General features: G+C 51.5%; 1 protein-coding gene and 1 long non-coding RNA gene across 2 annotated transcripts in view; one reads left to right on the top strand and one right to left on the bottom strand.

The window, feature by feature from the left end:
* CIB4 (calcium and integrin binding family member 4) overlaps positions 1-21,884 on the top strand; it is an 84,905-nt gene that overhangs the window by 41,974 nt on the left and 21,047 nt on the right. Inside the window, exon 5 of the mRNA XM_016129054.2 lies at positions 3,593-3,689. Coding sequence (XP_015984540.2) covers positions 3,593-3,689 — 97 coding nt within the window. The remainder of the gene's footprint in view (positions 1-3,592; positions 3,690-21,884) is intronic.
* On the bottom strand, positions 8,700-12,548 carry LOC118605191. Its single transcript, XR_004951971.1, has 2 exons — positions 12,290-12,548; positions 8,700-9,867 (listed from the first exon to the last, which is right to left on the bottom strand). It is a non-coding gene; the product is annotated as an uncharacterized LOC118605191 (long non-coding RNA).

Raw genomic sequence — 21,884 nt, 5'->3', positions numbered from 1 at the left:
GCCCTCCCTCCCTCTCCAAGCCTCTCTTTGGTGTCTGGTTTGTGGCAGACACTGTGATGACACCGGGAGTAGAACCGTGAGCAATGCACAGTCCCTGTTCTCATGCAGGTGACTGTCCAGTAGGGAAGGCTCCAGGTCAACGACATCCTTCAGGATAACCCCTCATGGGGCTGCAGAGGGAGTGAAAGGCATGAAGCCAGGTGCTCAGCAAAAACTTGTTAGATGAGTAACTGAGCTTACTAAGGCAGGGGGTGAGGTGAGGTTAGAGTGAGGAGACGGCTCTTATGCCCTCAGGACTGGGACCCTCTCCCCTCATTTTCTCTGCTTGGACTCACCCTCCCGAGGCCTGATGTTCAGCTTAAACGCCACACTTCCCACTCTCCGTCTCAGACAAGGCAATGACTTTGCCACAGGTATGAGACTCCCCAGGCGCAAATGAGACTGAGGGGTGGCCAGAATACAGGGAGTCACGGTGCCACATTATTTCCCTTTTAACATTAAAATTCATTCACTCTTAAAAAGATATACAAAAATATGACGAAACTCCAAATGATTCACATCCTACTACCCTATTGAGATTTTCTAAAAAGTAACTTGTGAATAAAAATAAAATAGAATTTTAAAACATAATACGTGGGCCTGAAAATTCAAATAGCATAGGAAGTTCTAAATGAAAAGTAAATGCTTCCCTTTCCTTTTCGCAGGCCTTCTCCCCAAAGGTAGCCACCATTCTGTCAGTTTCTCAGTTAGCTTTCCAGAAGAATCCCTAATAGACAGACCGCATACAGCCTTCAAAAATTTGATCCAATTCATGTTGTAGCATTTACCCATTCATAGTATAGCATTCGTACTGTTCTAGACTTTCTTTTTTTTTAAACGTTTTATTCTTTTTTAATGGTTATGGAGCATTCTCTCCTATGGAAGAACCGTAATTCATTTTACCAACCCCCTATAATGTATACTTAAGCTGTTTATGATTTTTAGCTTTACCAATCATGTTATATTAAACATTTGTGTACAAAGAGCTTATCCAATAGGTGAGAATAAATCTAGAGGAGAAATTTTGTGCGATATAATTGGAGACTTCTCAGTCTCAAGGCCCTGTCCTGGCCGTTAGCTCCTGGTCCTCTTGGAAAAACGGAAGGTCAGCAGGTGGAGTGGTTATAGGCCTGGGTTCGAGGCTCAGCTTGGCCACTTCCTAGCAGTGTGACTGTGGGTAAGTTTCTTACTTTCGCTGATCCTCAGTTTCCACACTTATAAAGTGTGATATGGAGTGACGGAACTTAACCTCGCATGGTCGTTATCAGGACAATTAGATGATCGAATCCATGTTAGGAGTTCGAGAGGCGCCTGGCGCAGGGGTCAGTGCTGAGTGTGCGGTAGCTGCTATGTTCATGGTATTATCATTTCCTTTTTGCAAATGAGAAATGAGGTGATTTGCCCAAGTCACACAGCTTGGAGGTAGCAGACAATGGCACTAAAAGCCACATTGGCAAGCTAAAGATAGGGTTATTTATAAAATACCTGCAGGCTGTACCACAGGGCAAAGGACTATTGACCCCAGGGCCCAGGTCCTTAAGCCCAGGCTGGAGATCGAGGTCTGCACTGGAGCTGCGTTCTTAGTCCTGACTACACCATAGAAACATGGAAGCTCGTAGAACCTACAGGCGCCTGGGCTCTATCCTGGCCTTAAATGAAAATCTCTAGGGGTGGATTCGGATCCTTTCACTAGCTTTCCACATGATTCTAATGTGGGACCCAGATGAAAACCACTGAATCAGGGAGCCTCGGAGGCAGGGCATGGACGGGATGCCAGAGAGAGGTACGGAAACAGCCGCAGGATGCCCGAACTGCACGGAGCCCGGGGAGCACGGAGACTCACCTTCCAGAAGGGAAAGTGAGGCCTGAGAGGGGGCGTGGCAGGTCCGAGGCCCAACCAGCTGTGAGCAGCGGAGAGGGGACCTGAGGGGACATGGCAGGTACAAGGTCTCACCGAGTGCGAGCAGCAGGGGAGCAGACAGCCCCCCCAAGTCTGGCGAGGTGCGGGAGGAAGCCACAGCCTGGGCTGCATGATTTCTGGCAGGCTGAGTGTGTGAGTTTTTCAAATGGCTTTGACTTTGAGTCCATTAGTGATTAATTCAGAGCTCCACTTAGAGCTGGCTGATCCATATTTGGAGGAGGAGAACATTTTGTGGCAGCTGAGAGGCAGCCCACCCGCTCCGCAGCCTGGGAAGTCCAGACGGGGCCCTCCCCATCGCACCCCTCCCCCACAAGGCTCTCCAGAGGTTTGGGGCTACGGGTCTCCCACCTGGGTAGAGGTGAGCACTTTAGGGGTAGGCAGCACAGCCTGAAGAACTTGGTTTAGGGTTCAGACTCCACTCCATCTCCTCTAAGTGGTTTGACCTTGGGCACACCCCTTAAACTGTCTGAGCCTCCATTTATCCATGTACAGAAATGATCGCCCCTAATGCCTCTCCCAGGGGTGGATGGGAAGACTCAATGAGACAATGTGCCTGAGCTCGCTGGGCTCACAGAGCTTGGTAAATGAGAAGAGAGGTGGCAGCAGCAAGCGGGGTTCCTTTCCCTTCCTGACACATCCCTTCTCTGGGCTCCCGAGGAAAGAGCTGGGGTGTCTCCAGCTCCGGCTTTCACACTGACCGCTGTGTGACCTCAGGCACGGTATTTTACCTCCCTGAGCCTTAGTTTCCTTGTCCGTAAACTGGAGATAATGGTCTCATTCTTGCAGGATTGTCCTGCAGGTCATAGGAAACATTTCTGTGAGAATTAGCAGCTTGCAGCAGGCACTCCCAGCGATGAACCCCGGTGGCAGACGGCGGGGAGCAGTCTGCCCTGGGCACCAGCACTATAGGTCCATGGCCTCAGGGAATTCTTAAAAATTAAACGTTTACTGAAGGTCAATCTGCTTTTTATTATCACCTCTCACCAATAATTCTAACAGTGACGGTGATAAAATACTCCTTCAGGCTGGGACAGACGGCTCTCCCCGCCCCCACTCCAGCAACAATGACTTTCTTCTCCTTGTTGTCCTTCAGTTCCCTGCACAACTTTCCTGGAGAATTTCTCCCCCTACCCATTCCTCAGAGTCAGCAGAACCAGCTTGCTGGGCCTAAGGCAGCCATGTGGTTTGCCGGCTGCAGGAGGCTGGGTGCTAATCCTGACTTGGTCACACTCACCGAGTGACCTCTTTTCTCTGCGCTGAAGGTGGGCCTGGGCACATGGCCTGGGGCGGCATGCTGGCTTTCCCAAGCAAGGTCCTACTGGTTTCCCCATCTGTGAAGGAGGGACTGGACTGAGTGGCAACAGAAGTCCCTTCCGGCTCTGCCTCCCTCTGACTGACACTTGTAGAGTACGTTCCAGGCACCTTCCTTCACACCGGGCTCGTTTTTTGCACTGCCCATCCCCCAGCGTGCTGGGCGCACTGGAGCCTCGGGGATGTGTCTAGAAGGGTGGAATGATTTATTACAGTCTTTTTGGTGTTGTTCTATCCTGGGTTCCCTTCCTCCAAAGACAGCCCAGCAGGGAGGGGCCTGGGCGGCCCCCACACCCCAGTTCATCACACCTCTCTTCTTAGCATCCACGACACCTTCCTGAAGCTCTGCCCCCCTGGAAAGTACTACAAGGAGGCGACGCTGACCATGGACCAGGTCAGCTCCCTGCCGGCCCTGAGGGTGAGTCCAGGATGGTGGGAGGGGTGGGGGTGGTGTCCCTAGAATCTGCTGAGGGGCGACAGTGCTGGCCTCCGTCTCCTCACCTGTGAAGTGGGCGGGGGGGGGGGTGAGGGTGGCCCAGAGATTCCATGTGCTCCCTACGGCTCCGTGCACTCCAACAGGCTGTGCTTGCCTGAGCTGTCAGCATCCCCCAGTCCCAGTCTTTTAGGGACCATTCTTGAATCTTGGCCCCTGCTGTGAAAAGGCCCTGCCCTCCCCCCAGGGTGCCCGGAAGGGCCTAGAGGTACTCAATAAAAGGAGCTCCCTAATCACTTCTGAGATTTTAATTAAAATTTGTTCAATGCGTAGAGAGGCAATGTTGGCTTAACAAATCATAACGGTGTCAGACTTCCTGATTTTTCATTCGGATCTCGGCAAAAAAAAAATGCTTTGAATTTGTCATTGTGCAATAGAACCCATCTTCATTTCTGTCTGGAACACGATGCACCCTGAGAGCTGTGGGCACCTCTTGGAAGAGGGACCTGGGGGGAAGGCATCCTGAGGGAGCGATCACATGGCGGGGGTGGGGGAGGCTATGAAATGACAGAGAAAGAACACAGAGCTGAGGGTTGAGACAGAGGCAGGAATGAAAAAGACAAAAGAATGAGAAGAGGTGTGGAAGGGTGTGGCGATGGCTGGGGCTCTGGAGAAGAAGGGAGCAGAGTCCCCAAAAAGGCGAAATAATTGGAGAATGTACCTGTGCCAGGTACAAAAGGGAGAACCTTTCCTTCTGGTACCTTCTTCTCACATCCACACCCCTCCAAAGCAACGCATGCGCATGTGCTCAAACACACCTACGTGCGGTGGCTAAAACTTCTCTGGAACCGAGACTATACACTCAGGGACCCGACGGGCAGCCCGGAGAAGCAAGGCTCAATGGGTGGGGGGTGACGTCACTGGTCAGTCCCTGAATATCTGAATGTTAACCCTGGAAAAAAACTCAGAGACCACCCAGTCTAATCCCTGTCAAAGGCCCTTCATCGTGGTTTTACCCATTGGAAAATTGAGGTCCTGAGAAGGGAAAGTCTTGCCCAGGGCCACCTGGTGGCAGAGGCTGGGCTATCGGTCAAAACTGGGTCCCCCGGGCTGGGCCCTCTATTTCTAATTAGGGCTGAGCTCAGCATTGACCATGTGCCTGAGTCTGCCAGGCACCCTGGGAACACAGAGGAGCAATGAGGAGGGCTGGCATGGAGGGTGTCAGGTGATCTGTGGCCCAGTGCCCTGTACGGACCCAGCACACCCCAGCAGGGCCTGAGGTCTCTGCTCTGAGCCCAGAGGACAAACAATGGCCTAGGATCAGACTCAGCTCTATCACACTCCACATACGACACATTTCCCCTTTGAGCATTTAGCCTCATGTCTGTAAAAACAATTGGGCACCCTGTGTTGTGTGTAACAGACAGCACAGGGGTGAGCCATGGTCCTCAGCATCCACCACCCCCACTCCTCTCTTCCGCCTTAGGGGGCGGGAGCTAGGGGCGGTGGATGAGGAAGGCGGCAAGGCTGGAGAAGAACGGAGGAGGGGCAGATGTGCAGGAGCACCCTGGCGATGACCCTGGGTGGTGTGCGGTCGTCTTAGCTGCGGGCTCACCACCCGGAAGCCAGGCTAGGGGGTGGATGCAGTGGGGGGGGGGGGGGGGTCAGGCTGCTGTAAAGCACAGTGATGGAGAGCTGTGGAGGGAGGGTCTGCGGGCAGGCCACGCCCACAGGTCCAATGGCTGTCTGGGCCATTTCTGGAGCACCGGACCCCCCAAGAGCTTGTTCACTGGACAGCGGCTGGGAATTGAGGCAGGGTCTTGGGACGAAATTACTTTAATTTTATTTTTCTTATCTCATCTTTCTAAATGGTCATTATTTTATTTTATCATGTAAGTAAAAACCAGGTCACTGTAAAATAAACTGGAAAACACAGAAAAGCAAAAATACAATAAAAATCATCAGGCAGCCCACCTCAGGGAATGACTGTCATGACCGTTTTGCCTTATTTCCTTCCATACTTTTTTCTATGCAGATATGTAAGTGTTCATTTGGGTCACATTTACTTTTTTGTATGTGTTTTGTTTGTTTCTTTGTTGCTTTTCCAACTAGTTCCGAACAACCAGAATCGTCTCGTGAATTAAGGACGCTGAGCCATTGCCACATCTAGAGAATGGGGGGGGGGGCGGGGAGGAGAGGGGGGGAACAGGGTACGGGGCCCGCCACAGAAGCGCTGGGTTTGAACTAACTTGCTAGCCATGCGATCTTAGGCAAGTCACTTCACAAGAGGAATGATTGGCGGTTAGGGAAGCCAATCGATCCCAACCAAAGCAGCCTGGGTGGGAGGGCTGTGGGCACGGAACCGTCTTCCTTGAGAGAGGGCAGGCCTGGGCCTAGGTGCTCCCAGCCTTAGGCCTGGGTCAGGACCACGGTTTCTTGACAAGACGAGGAAGCACTTTCTAATCGTCAGAACTGTGTGCAGAGAGAATGGGCAGCGAGCGGGGCCGGGCGAGCGTTTAACCGAGGTGTCTCGCAGCACACACCTGGGTGTCAAGATGAGACCTGACTGCTTGCGTTGGCGCCCTCCTTACCCTCCGAGTCTGCGGTTCTGCCCCTGGAGCTTGGTTTACTTCCTTTTGTATCATCTACCAAAGTATGTCCCAGACTTTAGACTTTCATAGTCCCATAATTTTTTTTTTTAATTTCTTTTTTTGAGGAAGGACTAGCTAGAGAAGCCAGCTTTCCAATTTTGCCAAGTAAGGACATTAAAAAATATGTCAACCACAATCACGATCATTTTTTTTTTAAATGTTCATTTTAGAACAAAAACGTAAGAAGGACCTAATCCAGAAGCAAGAACAGTTCTTTCCATCCACAACTCTTTCTGTCCTTATTTTTTCCGCCTTTGTTATTGGTTGTCAAGGACCTTGTCACTATCACTGGTCCTCAGACTAACTTCTGGGGATTTAGATTTAGCACTAAGATTTCCTCTCTGTGTCTTTCCGATCCTGGACGAAACAGAAAACTTGTTTCCCAAAATGAGCAAGGAGAGGTTTGCTGGGAGGTGGGGGCCTGAGTGTCCCTGTGCCCTCTACAGCCCCAAGGACGGAAGCTGCGTGACTCACACTGCCCAGAACACATCTGTGGAAAAGGCTTTGAGAATGGGGCCCCAGGGAGCTCCGGGCACTGCAGCAACTTGGCTCAGGGTCTTGAGTGGTCTGGGAAGAGTGTTCTGTTTTCTTAGACTGGTTTCACTCGGGGAAAAAGTGGGTTGGTTAGTATTGGGAAAAGGGTCTGCCCGTCAGCAGAGAGCCAGGAGAGAGAGAGAGCAACCTGGGCAATAGAGGGTAGCAGGAAAAGCTTGCTGACAAGGATGCCCTGCCTTTTCCACTCAGAAGGTTTCTGTTTTCTTTTTGTCTGCTGCTCTGTTTGATGTCTTTAAAAGTGAATTAGCTCAGTGTCTCTGTTCTTGTAAATAACAATCCTGCTTTCTGTAAACACGGATGAGTGGTGGCGTGGTGTGGCCCCAGTTTCTAATTTCTGGGCCCAGGACGGCGGGTGGCAGGACCTGAGGGAAGATCTCAGGGTCTCAGAGCAGGTCTGGTGGACATTTGCACAGTGCATGGGGCCGCCACGCTCCTCTGGCCTCTTTCCACGGTCCACTCTGGGGTTCCTGATGACAGGTGCTCTGTGCGCAGCCCAGCCCTTCCTGCAAACTGTCTCAGCGTCAGCTCCGTACAAGCACAAAAAGGTTTGGAAACCTGCCAGGGGTGTCAGGAGGCCCTCCAGCTGTGGCTCCTGAAGTTTCAACTCCATCTCGTTTTCCATCTATCCCCAATTTTTCTGAGCCTTTCTGAGGCCTGCTTAGAGGCTGGGCCTATCTGCTTAGAGCGGCTTGCCAAGAACCGACCCCCAAGGCTTTCGGCACGAGAGGTCCTCATGTTTATTCAGCCTTTCGAGAAATCTCCAAAGTAGGAGGGGCAGGGATGGGAGTGTATTTTTTAATTATTTATGTAGTTAGTTAGTTTTTAAGTCAAAATGAGTCAAGCATGCCAAGAGTCACGTTGCCTTGTGAGGATTACTCTCATTTCCTTTCTTCGGAGGGAGCTACCCTTTTCAGCTCTTAGCTGATTCTGGTTCTTTGCCTCCGTATCGCTCAAGAGCGCACTTGTATTGCCCCCTTCATGACATCTCAGCCTTGAACTTCCCCCTGGAGAAGAAGCTTAGCTCTCCCCACACCTTAGGCCCATCCTGGGCATTGCTCCCGCCTCCAGCCCTCCCAGTGTAGTTGTATGATAATTCGGGTTGTTACATTGTCGTGGCTGCATATGATGTTCAGAGCTGAGCCATGAGATAGACTATGGTCATGTTTTCCTTTGGTTATAACTATGGTTATGTTGTCTTTCCTGGTCTAATCATCGTTTTTGCTTGGTTTTCTGTGTTAAGTCGACACAAACCTCTGCCGATTCTCTAAATCTCCTCTAAAGGCATTCAGAAGTGAGATATTTCCTATACATTCGATTTTCAATGAAAGTTTTCTCTTGGAGCCTACTAACTTGTCCTAATCAAGGCCACTTGCCCTCTGAGCCTGGTACACGTTGCCTTTCTGGGATCTCCTTTCAAAATCATCCAGATTTCTTTTCACCTCCCCCTTGGATCTGCTATTTACCGTCTTCCTCTCTCTCTGTTTACTCCCTTGTTTTGGTGGAGCACATCCTCTTGTAGCTTCCTGATTAAGGGTATGTGGAGGTAAATGTTTTGACACCTTACATATCTGAAAATTGCATTATTCTCCCCTCACACTTAATCGAGAGTTTGGATGGAATTGAATTATAGGTTGGACATTTGGACATCAACTTTCTTCAGAATTTGGACAGCATCACTCTATTGCATTTTAACCTTCGCTGCTGTTATTGAGAAGTCCAAAGCCTTTCTGTTTCCTGGTCTTTTTGGTGACCTGTTTTTTTGTTTTGTTTCGTTTTCCCCCTTTTTTTTAAAAAAAAAAAAAAAAAAAACTTGTAAACTCTTCTCTTTGACCCCCCGTATTCTGAAATTTTCAAGGGTGTGAATTGGTGTGGGTCCTTTTCTCCACGTACTGGGCAAACATTGGACCCATTTAGTGGAAAGTGTCCTTCAGCTCAAGAACAGTTCGATGAATTATTTCTTTGACAATTTCTCCCCTCTTCTTTATTCTCTCCTTCTGGGACTCTAATACCCTGATGCACATCCGGGGTTGGTCCTTTACTTTTCATCTCTTCTCTCCTACTTTGCATGTTCATCTCTTTGCTCTTCCTTAGTTTTTCACTTCTGCCATCATGCTTTTGATTTCCAAGAGCTCATTTTTATTCTCCGTTTATTCCTTTTTAAAAAATAGTATCCTCTACTTTTTCCCGGATTCAATGGCTCCTCTGATCTTTTCTCCAAGGTGCTTTTCTGCACTAGCTTGTTTGGATCTCCATCTTTCCTGTCCGTGGGCTTCCTTGAATATCTGGTAATTGTCTGCTCATCATTAAGAGTGTGTGCGTGTGTGAGGGGGGAGCTGCTAAAAAGCTGTTTCGAAGCTCGAGTCCCTGGGTGGGGTTTATCAACTGGAGCTCTTTCCTAGAGGGTGAGCTGAAGGGGCCATTTCTTGAGGACACTCTAGAGGAGACAGGAGTAGCATCCTGGCTGCCAGTACTCGAGCTGAGTCGGGAAAGAGGGCCGGCAGAGTCTCAGGCTTCAGCATGCGTGTATTTATTGATTCTCTAGTTGTCAAACGTGGCTGAGGTCCCCAGAGCTGAAAGCCTCTGTTATATTCTTCCCAGAGAACGGCGTTCTAATCTTCTGCAGGGGTTGGGGAGGGGCAATCGCCCCTCAGCATTGAGCGGGGAGAGGTCTAGAACTCCAACTACTTTTCAAGACTTTCAACCCATCCTCTTTTTAGCCGACCTCTATTTCCAGTGTAACCTGGTGCTTCCAGTTCCAGAGCTTTCAGAAGGTTCTGGGGTGCAGCACAGGTTGCATCAACTTTTCCCGCCGCAGGTTCAGGGTCCTGCTCCCTTGTGTCTGCGGGGTCACTCGCCATGCATTCATCTGCTTCCCACGCACGTCACGGTTCTCTTGTGTTCTCTCTGTTTTTGTAGGTCATGCCTCCAGAGACCCCCTTCACTTTACGTCACTTTCACTGGGTGTCAGAAGGGAAGGAGAAAAGAGGCAAATATGCAACCTGCCGTCTTTGGTGAGGAATGAGAGCTGTATCCCTGATGCCCAGGAAAACATCTCAAAACCACTCTCTCTCCTTGCTGCGTCTCAGAATCGTCTGACAGACAGCAGCTACTCGCTCGCCCCTCTCCGCCCTGGGCTTTTCTCTTCTCCTCTCCACTCCCAACTTCCAAAATGCTCCATTTGGCTGGGGACCTCAGAGTCTTGTCCCCTTGCTTTCCTGTCCCCACGCCACGCTTCAGCCCTGCCAGACTGCTCTCTAGGCATCTCCTCCTTCCCCAAGGATCCCTGGGAGATATCGCTTCTTGTCCTATTGATTATTGGAGGGAAATTCCCATGCATAAAAGACATTTTTTTTGGAGTCTGAGGAATAGGGATCCTCACACCTGGTACTCATTCATTCACCCCATAAGTAGTTACTGTGAGTTTCCTATGCAGTGTGAACTGAATGAGGTCTTGGGGCCTTATGAAGCCTTTTCTCGGGAAATTCAAGGTTAAGAACAAACGGGAGAATCACAAAACTTGGAGTTTTTCAGAGTTCAGATTCTTGACCCGGCCAAATGCTGGGGCCCAGAGAGGATCGCCCAGGCTACCTGGTGGACACAGTCCTTCCTAGAGAGACCCAGCCCAAGACACCTTGGTCATACTCTATCAGCAATGCCTCCCCATTTCTTAGGATGCTGAGTGGCTTCTGGGACAGCTAGGGCGGTCTGGGCACAGCGCCCCTCCTTAAGGGCCCCAGAAGGACCTCTCTAGTGCTGTCCTGAGGCTGGGCCAGGACAGCACTCAGCCCTCTGACACTTGCCCTAATTCATGGCAGCCCTCAGCTGGCTGAGTTATTATCCACGTTGACAGCTGGGGAGGCAGAAGGTCAAAGGGGATAAGTGATCAGTCCAGTGAAAACCTCACTATTACAAATGCTTGTCCTGCTTCGTCTTGCAGAGTCCTGGGCTGGAAGGGGTCCCAGAGGCCTTTGGGCTCCTGAACCCCTTTTACATGGGTGATGTCACACCTAAAGAGACTCCGAATCTGCCAGTCCATCTGAGAAGAGGTTGGGTTGGGAAGGGAGGCAGTACCTGGGCTCTGAGGACCGTCCCGTACATTTTTTGATCAACTTGATCAGAGCCTTTTCATGGCCACCACCTCACTCCCAAGGGTGGACAGACCTTTACAGATGAAGAAACCGAGGCCCAAAGAGGACATGACTGTATAAAGTCACAGGGCCCATCAGAGGCGGAACCGGGGTGTCTCCCACTCCAGCCTAAGCTGTATCCATTTCTACCACATCCTGAGAAAACTCCATTTGAGGTTTGATCCCTGGGGAGGAGCCAGTCTACCCACTCCTAACATTCGCCTCTTGGCTGCCATGAGCTTGGAGCACTCCTCTGAGCCCGCTGTATGTAGCTGGAGGGCAGAGAATTGAGCACGAAAGGAAAGCAGCATCCTGGGAGGGGGATCCTTTTGATCGCCCATAGCCCAGACCAGGACAGCTGGACCCAGTGATAATCCTCATGCTGTATTTAGGCCACTGTCTGGTCCCCTCCCTCACACTCACTCTCTCCCTGGCTTGCTAAAAATAGAAGCAGATTGCATGGTTATAGCAATTCTACTTTCCAGCCCCAAATATCCACTGCCATTAGTCATGTGCTTTGTGGTTGCAAGGCCCTGTTCATGCTCTGCCTCGTTTGACTCTCACGGCAGGTCTGTAAAGCACAGTGGTATTTCCCAGTTCTATAGACGAGGAAACTGAGTATGTGAGAAGTTAAAAGCTCTATGCGAAGCCACAGAATGGCAAAAATACATTTGCACCCAAGACCTGTTCATTCTTCCCCATACTTTTCCATCTTCTGGGAAAGACGAAAGGTCACTAAGCAGGTGACGTGTGTGTGTACCTGCCTACTTGTGTGTACATGTATGAAACAGGGGGAGGAAGAAGGATGGGAAGAAGCTGTGGCCTGGGCAGTTGGTGACTGAGAGGGAATGGCTTTTCCCATCTTTAGCTAGGATGCCCACCCGAGCCCAGTCCTGGGGCTGATAACATGTGTGTGTTTTGGGGAGGCCTGTACTTAGGTCCAGCTCAATATGGGAGGGCCCCTCTCAGAGCCTGACCTGGCGATTATCTGATTCCCAAGTCCCCAAGCCAGGACCCACCCCTAGTGCCCAGACTCCTGAGTGGGACAAAAGTTCCACTGAGAAAGGAAGAGAGAACAAAGGGCAAGGCCTGCCCAGCCTTCCAGGATCCCACCCCAAGGCCCCACCTCACAGGGCCTGAGGGTGCTCTGAGCCTTTCATCCCATCAGAGCCCCAGCCCCGCTCCCAAAATAAATAGTTGGGCTGACCCGGCGCCTCCCCTCATGCAGCTGGTAACTTCAGCTCCCACTCACCCAGGGCCGCAGGCGTGGCCACCTCGGTCAGCTCAGCAGAGTTAGGCCAGCTGGCCTTCCTGCCCCACACTCCCGGCCTGCCCCGCAATCCGTGCTGTGCCTGGCACTGTGCTGGGATGTTGCACACACATCATCTCATTTAATCCTCAAAGTAACCCAATGAGGAGGGAGTCGTTAGCCTCACTCACAGCTGGGGAGCTTGTCCACATCACACAGCTGATGAAAAGCAGCAGAGTCTCAACCTCTAGCAGCACCCCTCCCCCACCCCCGCCCCCCAGTGGGAGGGTCCTGATTCCCTGATGCAGAGTCAGAGCTGGGAGGGCAATTTGGCAGCTGGCTCCCTGCATTTTCTAGCATCATTAGAGCTTTTTCTGACAACTTCATCAGTTAGCAGGGCTCAGAATTGGCAAAAATCCTTATTTAGACATTCAGCCAAAGAATTAAGAAGTGGTTGGTTTCAGATAAAGCTCAGTGGTGTAGGACGCAGTCTCTGCTCTGAGCGGCAAAAAGATGGGACCATGGCCTCTAGCCTTGGCCGAGCTACTGACACCAGCAGCCTTGAGCACATCACGGCTTTTCTCTGGGCCTCAGTCTCCTCATATTCCCAACGGGTGTCTCCCACACAGGTAGTTAGGAAAGACCGAAAGGTGGGTGAGAGCTCTGGGTTCCGGTTTTAGCTTTTCCCTCCTCCGGATGATTGGACTTGGGCCAATTCTTTTCTTTCTCTTGGCCTCGATTTTCTACCTGGACCCCAGGACAAGGCACAGATGACCTGTGGCTCTGAGCTGGGGTGATGGGTGAGGAGGGAGTGTGTGGGGATGGCCAAGGGCCGCCCCCTTTCCCCAGTGCACCCTGGGTGGGAGATTCTGTACCCCGCCGTGGCCGCCTATGCGCGGTACACCTAGAAAGGGATGATGCATGGGCCTCCCGACTACTCGCCTGGGTGCAATTTGCTCAACCCACATTTCGCATTGTTGTCTCGGGGCAGAAGCTGGAGAGGTGTTTTGTTTTCATTTGTACAGAGCTTGAGCATTCTCCCGCCACCTCACATGCTACGCCTTATCGACCCTCTCATCAATCTTGCTCTGTTATTGCCTTCGGTTCGTACAGGAGGACATTCACGCAGGGGAACATTCAGGCCACCTGCCTGCAGTCTCTCAGCTGATTCCCGGGAAGGGCCAGAATCCAGCCAGGACCATTGACCACAAGTCCAGCTCCCCTTGCCCCTTGACGAACCTCTACTTCCTGGGAAGTATTTCTCATCCAGCCAAACCTACCCAGGCCTTTGATTGATCCTGTCAATGATTCATGATTTCTCTGAAAGCTCCCCAGAGTGCAATATATTACCCTTACTTGGAGCGCAGGAGAGGCAGATTGCCGCGAAAGGAGAGTAGGCTCTAGAGCCAGACGGGCCTGAGTCAGAACGCTTCGGGATGGGTCACTCGGTTCCTTGGCCTCGGCTTCCTCACCCTTCTCACGGGAATGACAAGTCCCCTTTACAGAGCTGCGTCAGGATTCAGTGAGACGTGTGTCCCAGCCCTCTCTCGGTGCACACACCATGTCATCGCTCTTCCCTGTGAGAAGGACCAGGGGCTCAAGGCAAGAAGGGCTGGCCCCAGTGCCGGCCGAGGAAGTGGAGGCTCCAGCAGGCGGAGGGGTTGTCTGGCAGCAGAGCCAGCAGCGACAAGGCTGGGTTCCCGCAGTGCCCCGGCCCCACTGGGGTCTGCCCGCTGGGAACCGCTCTGTGCTGCAGAGGTGAGAAGTGAACCCGGGCTTCCTTCCAGAGGCGGTGCCTCCTCCCCCTGCTGCAGATGACACTGACGGGTACTGCTCACACCCGAATTCCCCAGCGGCTCCGAGGGAACGGGCTGCAGAGGGCTTGGGGACATGCTTGTCCAGCACCCTGGTCCCAGCCCTGCGCTCTCAGAGTACAAGATAAACAAACCCCATCTCAGATTTTCAAGAGTCCCAGTCCCCAGGGCCCTCCTCGGCCTGCTGGCTCGAGGCTTTATTCCACTCATGTCTTTTCTGATAACTTCATCTGTGCCCCTAGAGACCTCGGACTTGTTTAAAAATAGAGAAATAAACAACATTGTTCCTGAAGTGCCCCCTCCCGCCTTTAGGCCTCCTAACGAGGTGCTGGCCGGTCTGGTCGGGGCTCTGTTCCCAGGATTTTCGACCCTCTGCAGGCTCTGGCATGCTGCCCCCTCCGCGGGGACCATACGCTCTGCAGCTTTGAAGGGCTTCCCAAAAGCCTGGTGGGAGGGGGTTGGGGGCCAGGGGTAGTGTGCTGCCTGCCCGGAGCTGTAGGCCGCTGGGGCTCCAGGCGGCTGGGGTGCGGGGACACATTCACCCAAGCCCAAAAGGCTAGGCCAAGCTCAGCACAGGCCCGGCCACAGAGGGGCCTGCGCGGGACCGTCCCCTTCTCTTAGTCCTGGCCTCAGACCGAATGGAGTGACAGGCCCCTCTGTGCACTGGACATGGATGAGTTCTCCAGAACTCAGCCCCGCCAGTCTCTCACGCTCATTAGGCTTGTGGTTGGAAGTCCTAGACTGGAATTTGCAGTTTGTATATGACCTCAGTTTTCTCTGTTGAAAAAATGGACTTAATGATAGCAGCCCCGCCTACCTCAGAGGGTTTTTCTGAAGGCTGGATGAGGAGATGGATGAGGAAAAGCTAAAATGCTCCAGGAAGAAGAATGGGATTTCAGGCAGCATTCACATAGTAGTAGCATGGGGGTGGGGGGGGTGGCTGCGTCCAGAAGTAGGCAGGGTACCCAGCTAGCCCCCAGGCTACTGGAGGGACCCCAAGCGGCAGCACAGAGAAGGCAGCTAAGAAATGAGGCAGTTCTGCCTCAGGCAACGACTGGGAGGACAAAACCCTCTTTACAGGTTTGCTGGTGGGTGGAAGAGAAATTTTATTTGGCCCAAGGGTAGCACTAAGGCGAGCCAGAGAAGGTAACACTGGGGTTCGTTTCAGTTGGCCCCCAGGTTAAGCAGTCTTGGAAGCAAGACTAGGCCGGCATTCAGAGAGCAAGCTCCTTGTCCCCGAGGCTCCCCAGCATGAGCCGGGCTGAAGGACGCACAGGAGTGTCAGGCTTCGGGGGCGAGGGCCCACTTGCACGGGAATTAGGGGCAGAGGTGATCGATGTCCCTCCATCTGCTGGAAGTCCCTGTGTCCTGAGACTCAGCCAGACTCTGGGAGAGGGGTCACCCTCCTGCCTCTTTCTGCCTGAGGTCAAGTGCCAGAGGATGTTCCCCCAGCGGGCCAACCCAGTATCAAGGGGGACTGACAAGTGTCCTGACCAAGACGCCACCTCTCAAGCAGCAGAAAAGGCAATGACCAGAAATGCGTTCTTTTCGGCCATGGGTGGAGCACCTATTTATTTCATCCTGACCTCTGGCCCCTGTTCACCCAGAGTCCCTCTCTTGTCCTGTACCCCGTAAATGCCCCCAGGACTCAAGAGGCCCCCTTTTAGGAGGCTAGTCACGGAGCAGCTGGCAGGCAGCTCTGAATCACAGACCGGTTGGTTCCTCCTCTGCACGCGGGCCGGCTGCTCTGCTGTCTCTCCTGGGAAAATGACCTCTGGGAATAGGGAGAATCGCCAGGAGAAGGGAGGCCGCCCAACAGGGCCAGGCAATTGAGGTGGCCCGGCCTCCATCCTCAGGTGCCATCCTTCTCAGAGAGACCTCTGAGCCAGCAGGGACCCTGGGGAGAAAGAGAGGCTGGGACTAAAGTAGGGAGGAGGCAAGAGAATTAAAAATGTTCATCAAGCCACATTTAGAGACTGCAATAGGCTGATCGGCCCTGCAGCCAGGCCGGGAGGACACCTGCAGAGCAAAGGAAGATTTCTGCGGGATTGCCAGCAGCCCATTCCCCACAGGCACCAAGAGTCACTCCCTGTGGCTAAAACCACCAAGAACCTCTGGATTGAAGGCTGGAACTGCCAGCAGGCCTGGTACTTTACATATTCTTACCTTTTCAGCTACATACCCTTTCCTTTCCTCACTGTGTGTCTATAACAAAGGAAATGGGTTAACAAAGTCTTTCAAACAATAGCTCACAAGAACTGAATAACGATGTATAAACTGAACTCCCCGAACACTCAGGGCTCCGCTCAGAGCCTTTACTGTCTCTCTCACTCTCTGCCTCTGAGAGGAGACCACACTCTGTCTGTGGAGTGTGGCCCCTTTTCTAATAAACTTTCCCTTTGACTCTAACTTTGGCATGCGTGCGGAATTCTTTCTTCACGCTCCGCCAAAAGACCTTCTACTTCTCTTGGTACAGGGCTTGGTCTCCCCGTCACTTGGGGAAAGTTGCCCTGTCCTGCATGAGCACCCCTGTGTCTCCCGGCAGTCACGCAAACCAAGAGGGTAGGACAGCAGCATCAGGAAGCTGATGATGCTTTAAAAACCCGGTAGAATTATCAGGAAAATGCTCACTGGCTGCTAGTTACCAGCCTCTGTGGCTATGTCCCTTGAATGTATCTGGAAAGGTACAGACATAGACCATGAGATGAACCGAGGCCTTTTTTCACTGACTTCCATCCACATCGAGCATTTCCTGCTGCCAGGCCTTGCAGGAGAAGTGCAGCCCCCAGAATCTCACTGGGTCTGGGAGCCGAGTCCAGCTCTGCCTGGGGCCCAGCCCCTGCTCTGCAGATTGCAAAGCAGAAAAGAGATGCAAAAACTCTTGCTTCCCACTCACCAGGAACGAAAGCTTGTTTGCTTGCTTAGCAAATCGTCTCTGGAGCGTACGTTCTTTTTTTACTTGCTTTTTATTTATTGTTAAAATAGCACGTCAGCATTAAAATACATTTTCCAAAAGTAATTCCTTAGCATCCAGCCACCCTAACAGAAGTTGTCACTTCGCTATTTTCTTTTGCCACGTTTTTCCCCTATGAACATTTTATTTTATATCACTGTAGACAGAAAAACATAATTTTATTTTGTGCTTCTTCCCCATTAGGCGTAAATGTTTTTTCGCGCTGCTACATACTCTGTGTAATTATCTTTTTAATGGTCGCGTAATTGCATCGTGTTCTGATTTACTAAACTACTCTCTCAATGCCGGACATTAACGCTGTTTCCAGTTTTGGAATTTCTTATTTTGTTGCTATAAATAGTTTTGCAATAAACATCTTTACATCTTATTTTCTTCATTTTTTAAAAAATTATTTTCTTAGTTTAGATTGCCAGGTTCTCCTCGGAGGCATGAGAAAGACAGGGCCATCCACGTTTTGAACTATGTAACCATTAAAATGACAATAATACTGACTATATAGCAACATAGAAAAACATTTTTGTCCTGAGGAGGGGGAAAAAAGCACACACAAAAAAACCTGGGCTCTTAAATATCTTTAGTCCAAGTCAATGATAAAAGATAGGGCCATGCGACGCGTCACTCGAGACCTTTCTTTGAGCCGACATAGATGCGTAAAGGTCACCGCGCGTGCGGTTTTTCAGTAGACGCCCGCGTGTGCTGTGCCTGATTTGCAGGGGCTGTAGCGTTCGTTGCTGGCGCCAGAAGCCCTGGGCTGCATCAGCCTCTCCCAGCTTCTCCCGCTGACTTTGTGGCCAGCTCCAGCCCCGGGCCTCCTCCTCCCGACCTGCCATTCATTTGGTACCATCCCTGGAGGGAGCTGCTGTGGACCTGCGTACAGAACTCTACATCACTCCTGGGACCCAGCGTTGGCTCATTCTGCCACCACCCCCTCCCATCCCAACCCCTGCTGTCCCCGCAAATGCCGGGAATCACAGGACACTTTCCACTCCTCCCCTTGGTTCTCCTTGAGCTGGCATCGGCACCAGTCATAGCACGTTCCTTGGCACTCAGCCTAGACCCGCCTGCACACCCCGGAGCCTGACACCTCCGGGTGCCTTTTTTTTTTTTTTTTTTCTTCCATGTTGATGCAGCATCTTCCTGGAACATACTCTTAAGCAAAGAGCTCATGTCTGAGGATCAGACAGACCTGGGATCACGTTCCTGCGCTCGGTCTTCTTTCGTCATTTAACCTCTGATCCCCTCAGTTTTCTTTATACAACGAACTTACTGAAATCTACCTTTTGGGTCGACGTACAGCGTGAATGGTGATAACACGAGTGACCGTGGCTGGCACAGTACCCGATCCATAGTAAGTGTTTAGCAAGCACTAGTTTCTCTCCTTCCTGCCTATCCCCCTCGGGCCCAAGGGAAAGCACACATATGAATCAGGTGTGGCGCCTAAGCGGTCTGGGCCAGCAGTAGGCACTTACTGAATGCCTAGGTAATGATGAATCACGGCTGGCTGGTGGGGCCCTCAGCAGTCAAGGGCAGCCTGATGAGGTCGGTGTTGTGTTTTCAGGATATAGAGGAAAGACAAGACTAGGAATTGCGGGGGTGGGGAGGGGGGTTTCGAAAGTTCAATAATATAAAATGTTGGGGACTGAAACACTTTGGACTTTGTAGTGTTTGAAGAGTCACTGGGCGAGAGAGAGAGGGAGAGAGAGAGGGAGAGAGAGGGAGAGAGAGGGGGAGAGAGAGCGTGCACGAGCATGTGCTCTCGGTGATTGAGGAGTTGTGGTGTGAGCGCATTTCAATTTATATCAGTTGATGCAAAGTGAGGGGAGAAATAGATCAACTGTTGTTGCTTAGATGTGCCGATAAGAGAGAAATTGTTGTCTTGAGGCAAAGATATACATCCTACAGAGTTCACAGGAGAACATGTTCCCAGGATGCCCTAGGGTGGGTGTCCCCAAACAGCTGCAAAGCAGCCCCGACACCGCCTGAGAAGCCCTCCTGCTTTCCGACAGGAAAGCGGCTTATAAACAGCAGGCTGGAAACGGGAGGCCCTGCTGCTCCCGTGAGAAGCGGAGGAGCTCGGTCCTGGCCAGTTCCCTAAGCCGTCCCATGCTTGGGCTGCCCTGGGTGACCTCATCACGTTAGTCACAGTTTCCTGCTTTGCACAAACTGCCTTTAAAGTACAGGTACAGGCTGTGTTTTAACAGTTTTTATATGGGCTGTTCGGAACGCTGTTTGCTTTTTCCACAGAAGACGTGTATAAACTGTTGTTAGGCTCCCAGCCTGAGCCACGAGTAGATGCGGCTCATGGGGCAACAGCATTAAAATGGAGAAAGCAATGCTCGGGGAGAACTAAATGCATCTGGGGAACTTCTTGCCCCGAAAAATTAAGTCGAAATAGCTGTGAACTGCCTTCCCTCTGATTCTGTGGCCCGTGAGAGCACAGAGCCCTCCCTCATTCTCCTGTTCTTTTATTTTGGGCAGGAGTGGGGCAGGGAGCCTGTGAGGGACAAGGAAGAGGGGCTCTTACGTCTCCCTGCGTCCCTTCTGCCTCTTCTCCTGCATGTCTGCCTCACTTCCTAAGAACCTGAACCAAACCCTTGACCTCTTCACTGATTTCTGTAAAACTCCACTCATGCCAAACCCCATATGCACTTGGGTCGGCTCTGCTGAAGGTTAGGTTGGGGGTAGGTGGGTCTCAGGAAGAATCCCATCTTGGAACATTTGCCTCCATCTCCTGGGAGAGCTTCAGGGGCCCCCACTTCTCCCCCCGCCCCGAGTGGGAACAGAGGAGTCTTTCCACTCGCTCGTAAGACCCACTTCCCCAGATGCAAGGGTTTTTTTTTTTTCCTTTCTCATTCTCCTAGTCATTCGATAAAACAACAAAGCTACAGGATTGAACTAGAGTCATTCATTCAGCAGCAGCACTTTATTCAGTGCTCCGGGAGAAGCGGTTTTCATCAGACTGGCTAGTGCGGTCAGTGGGAACATTTCCTAAATAAATCTGACAGAAATTGGAAGCGGGAAGCGAGAGGGGAGGCAGTGGAAGGACATGTTTGTAGGAGCGACAGTTTGTCACAGGCGGAAAACTGACTGTGGGCAATGACAGAGAGAAAAGAGGGAGGGCCCCACGCGGGCTAGGGTGAGGTAACCCGCCTGCCTCTGCGGGGCCTGGCCCTAGGCTGTGGGATTGGGGGGATGCACGGAGGAGGGGAGCTGGGGGAGCAGAAGGGAGCTTTGCGATGTGTCTGTTTGAAGCCAGTGTTTTCCGGTCGGGCGTTTGCCCTGGGGTGAGGCTGGAAGGCGCCCGTGCTGCACGCCCTCTCCTCCTGCACAGCCCCCGTCCCCACCCCATGTCTTTGCTGGGTAGGAGGCTGTGACCTGGAGGGACAGTGAGTGCGTGTGTGTGCAGCATCCGATGTCACGTCTCTGCCATTTGTTAGCATTGTGACTTTGACTAGGCCACTTTGTGTCGTCTAAGGTTTGGCTCCATAAATACCACCTGGGCAGCTTGCTACGGATACAGATTCTTGGGCCCCGCCCCTCGAGGTGCTGCTCAGAAAGCCCAGGATGAGGTTAAGTGAATTTTGATTAAAGGTCCCTTTGGGACTCAGACACACATAGCTGATGTGTTAGCTTCTTCGTGATTCACTGTCCTCAGGTGCAAAACGAGGCTACGAGGCTACGTTACATACTCACAGGTCAGCCCCCTTCACACGCTCTTCTCACCAGAACCGCTTTCCTGGGAGTCCCCTGCAGTTTTCACAGGGAGGTGGTGCCTCTGGCCACACTCAGCAGCTGACCCTGAGGAAATGCTGGGCTACAGGTACCCACTGGAGCCAGACCGGCATTTCTGCTGTCTGCTGGCAGGCGGGGTAGCTCTTGGCAACATGTTTGCCCAGGTAACAACTCTACTTGGGAGCTCCGTTTATTGCTCTGCCGGTGCCTGGGTTGCTGGTGATACTGATGGGAAGACAGTGAATTTAAGGTGTGGGATCACTAATGGTAGTAGCTATGTTGCTTGAGGGCCTGCCAGTGCCAGGGGTTTTGCAAATATGATCTCTTACAATCCCCATAAACGCCCATGAGCAAAGTGATGACTCTGCCTATTTTATAGATGAGAAAAAGAAGAGGCTCAACAATATACCCAGGGCCACACACAGCTTTCTTTTGTGGTTACTCTTGTTACCTGGGAATATAATATTGTTTCAAGTGCTCTCAGACACTGTGGAATTGATCCCGAGCTGTTAAAACTGATAATATATAAATGCAAATACACTTATCTATAACATGAGTAAATTTTGTTTCTTTTGTGATAGAGTCGATAAACAAGTGAGGGGACAATTGGTCATTTTGGTTCCTTTTTTTCTTCTATTTCTTTTTTGTTTGGGGAAATTGTACTACTGAAAAATTGAGACTGTCTAAATCTCAAAAGCTGCAAGATACCAAAATCTTGCAGATGTCAAATAAAAACTTATTATACTAACTTTTCAGAGTCAGCCTGACTTCAGAGTCTCTGTTCCTTCCACTGCCCACCACCAGCACCCCTAAGCACAATGCTGGGCTCCTGGGCCACCCCTGGAAACTCAGGCATGCAGTCCTCTGAGCTTCTCTGTACTAACAGGTAGCTCTTCTGGAAGATTCATCAGGGCAACACCAGGTACCCACAGGCCTAGAGTCCGAGGAGAGATTGCTTTGGTGGGTCTGAGCCAGGTTCAGGCCGCATGGTCCCATGGATGTTTAATAATATTTAACATTTTTATTGCCTTTCTTTTCTACTTGTTCCATTAGCGATCCGCCTTCAGCTGCCGGCAGG

The sequence above is a fragment of the Rousettus aegyptiacus genome, unplaced genomic scaffold (genome assembly GCF_014176215.1).
Source record: "Rousettus aegyptiacus isolate mRouAeg1 unplaced genomic scaffold, mRouAeg1.p scaffold_m13_p_7, whole genome shotgun sequence".
Taxonomy (NCBI): domain Eukaryota; kingdom Metazoa; phylum Chordata; class Mammalia; order Chiroptera; family Pteropodidae; genus Rousettus; species Rousettus aegyptiacus.
This window is presented reverse-complemented; position numbering and strand designations above follow the sequence as displayed.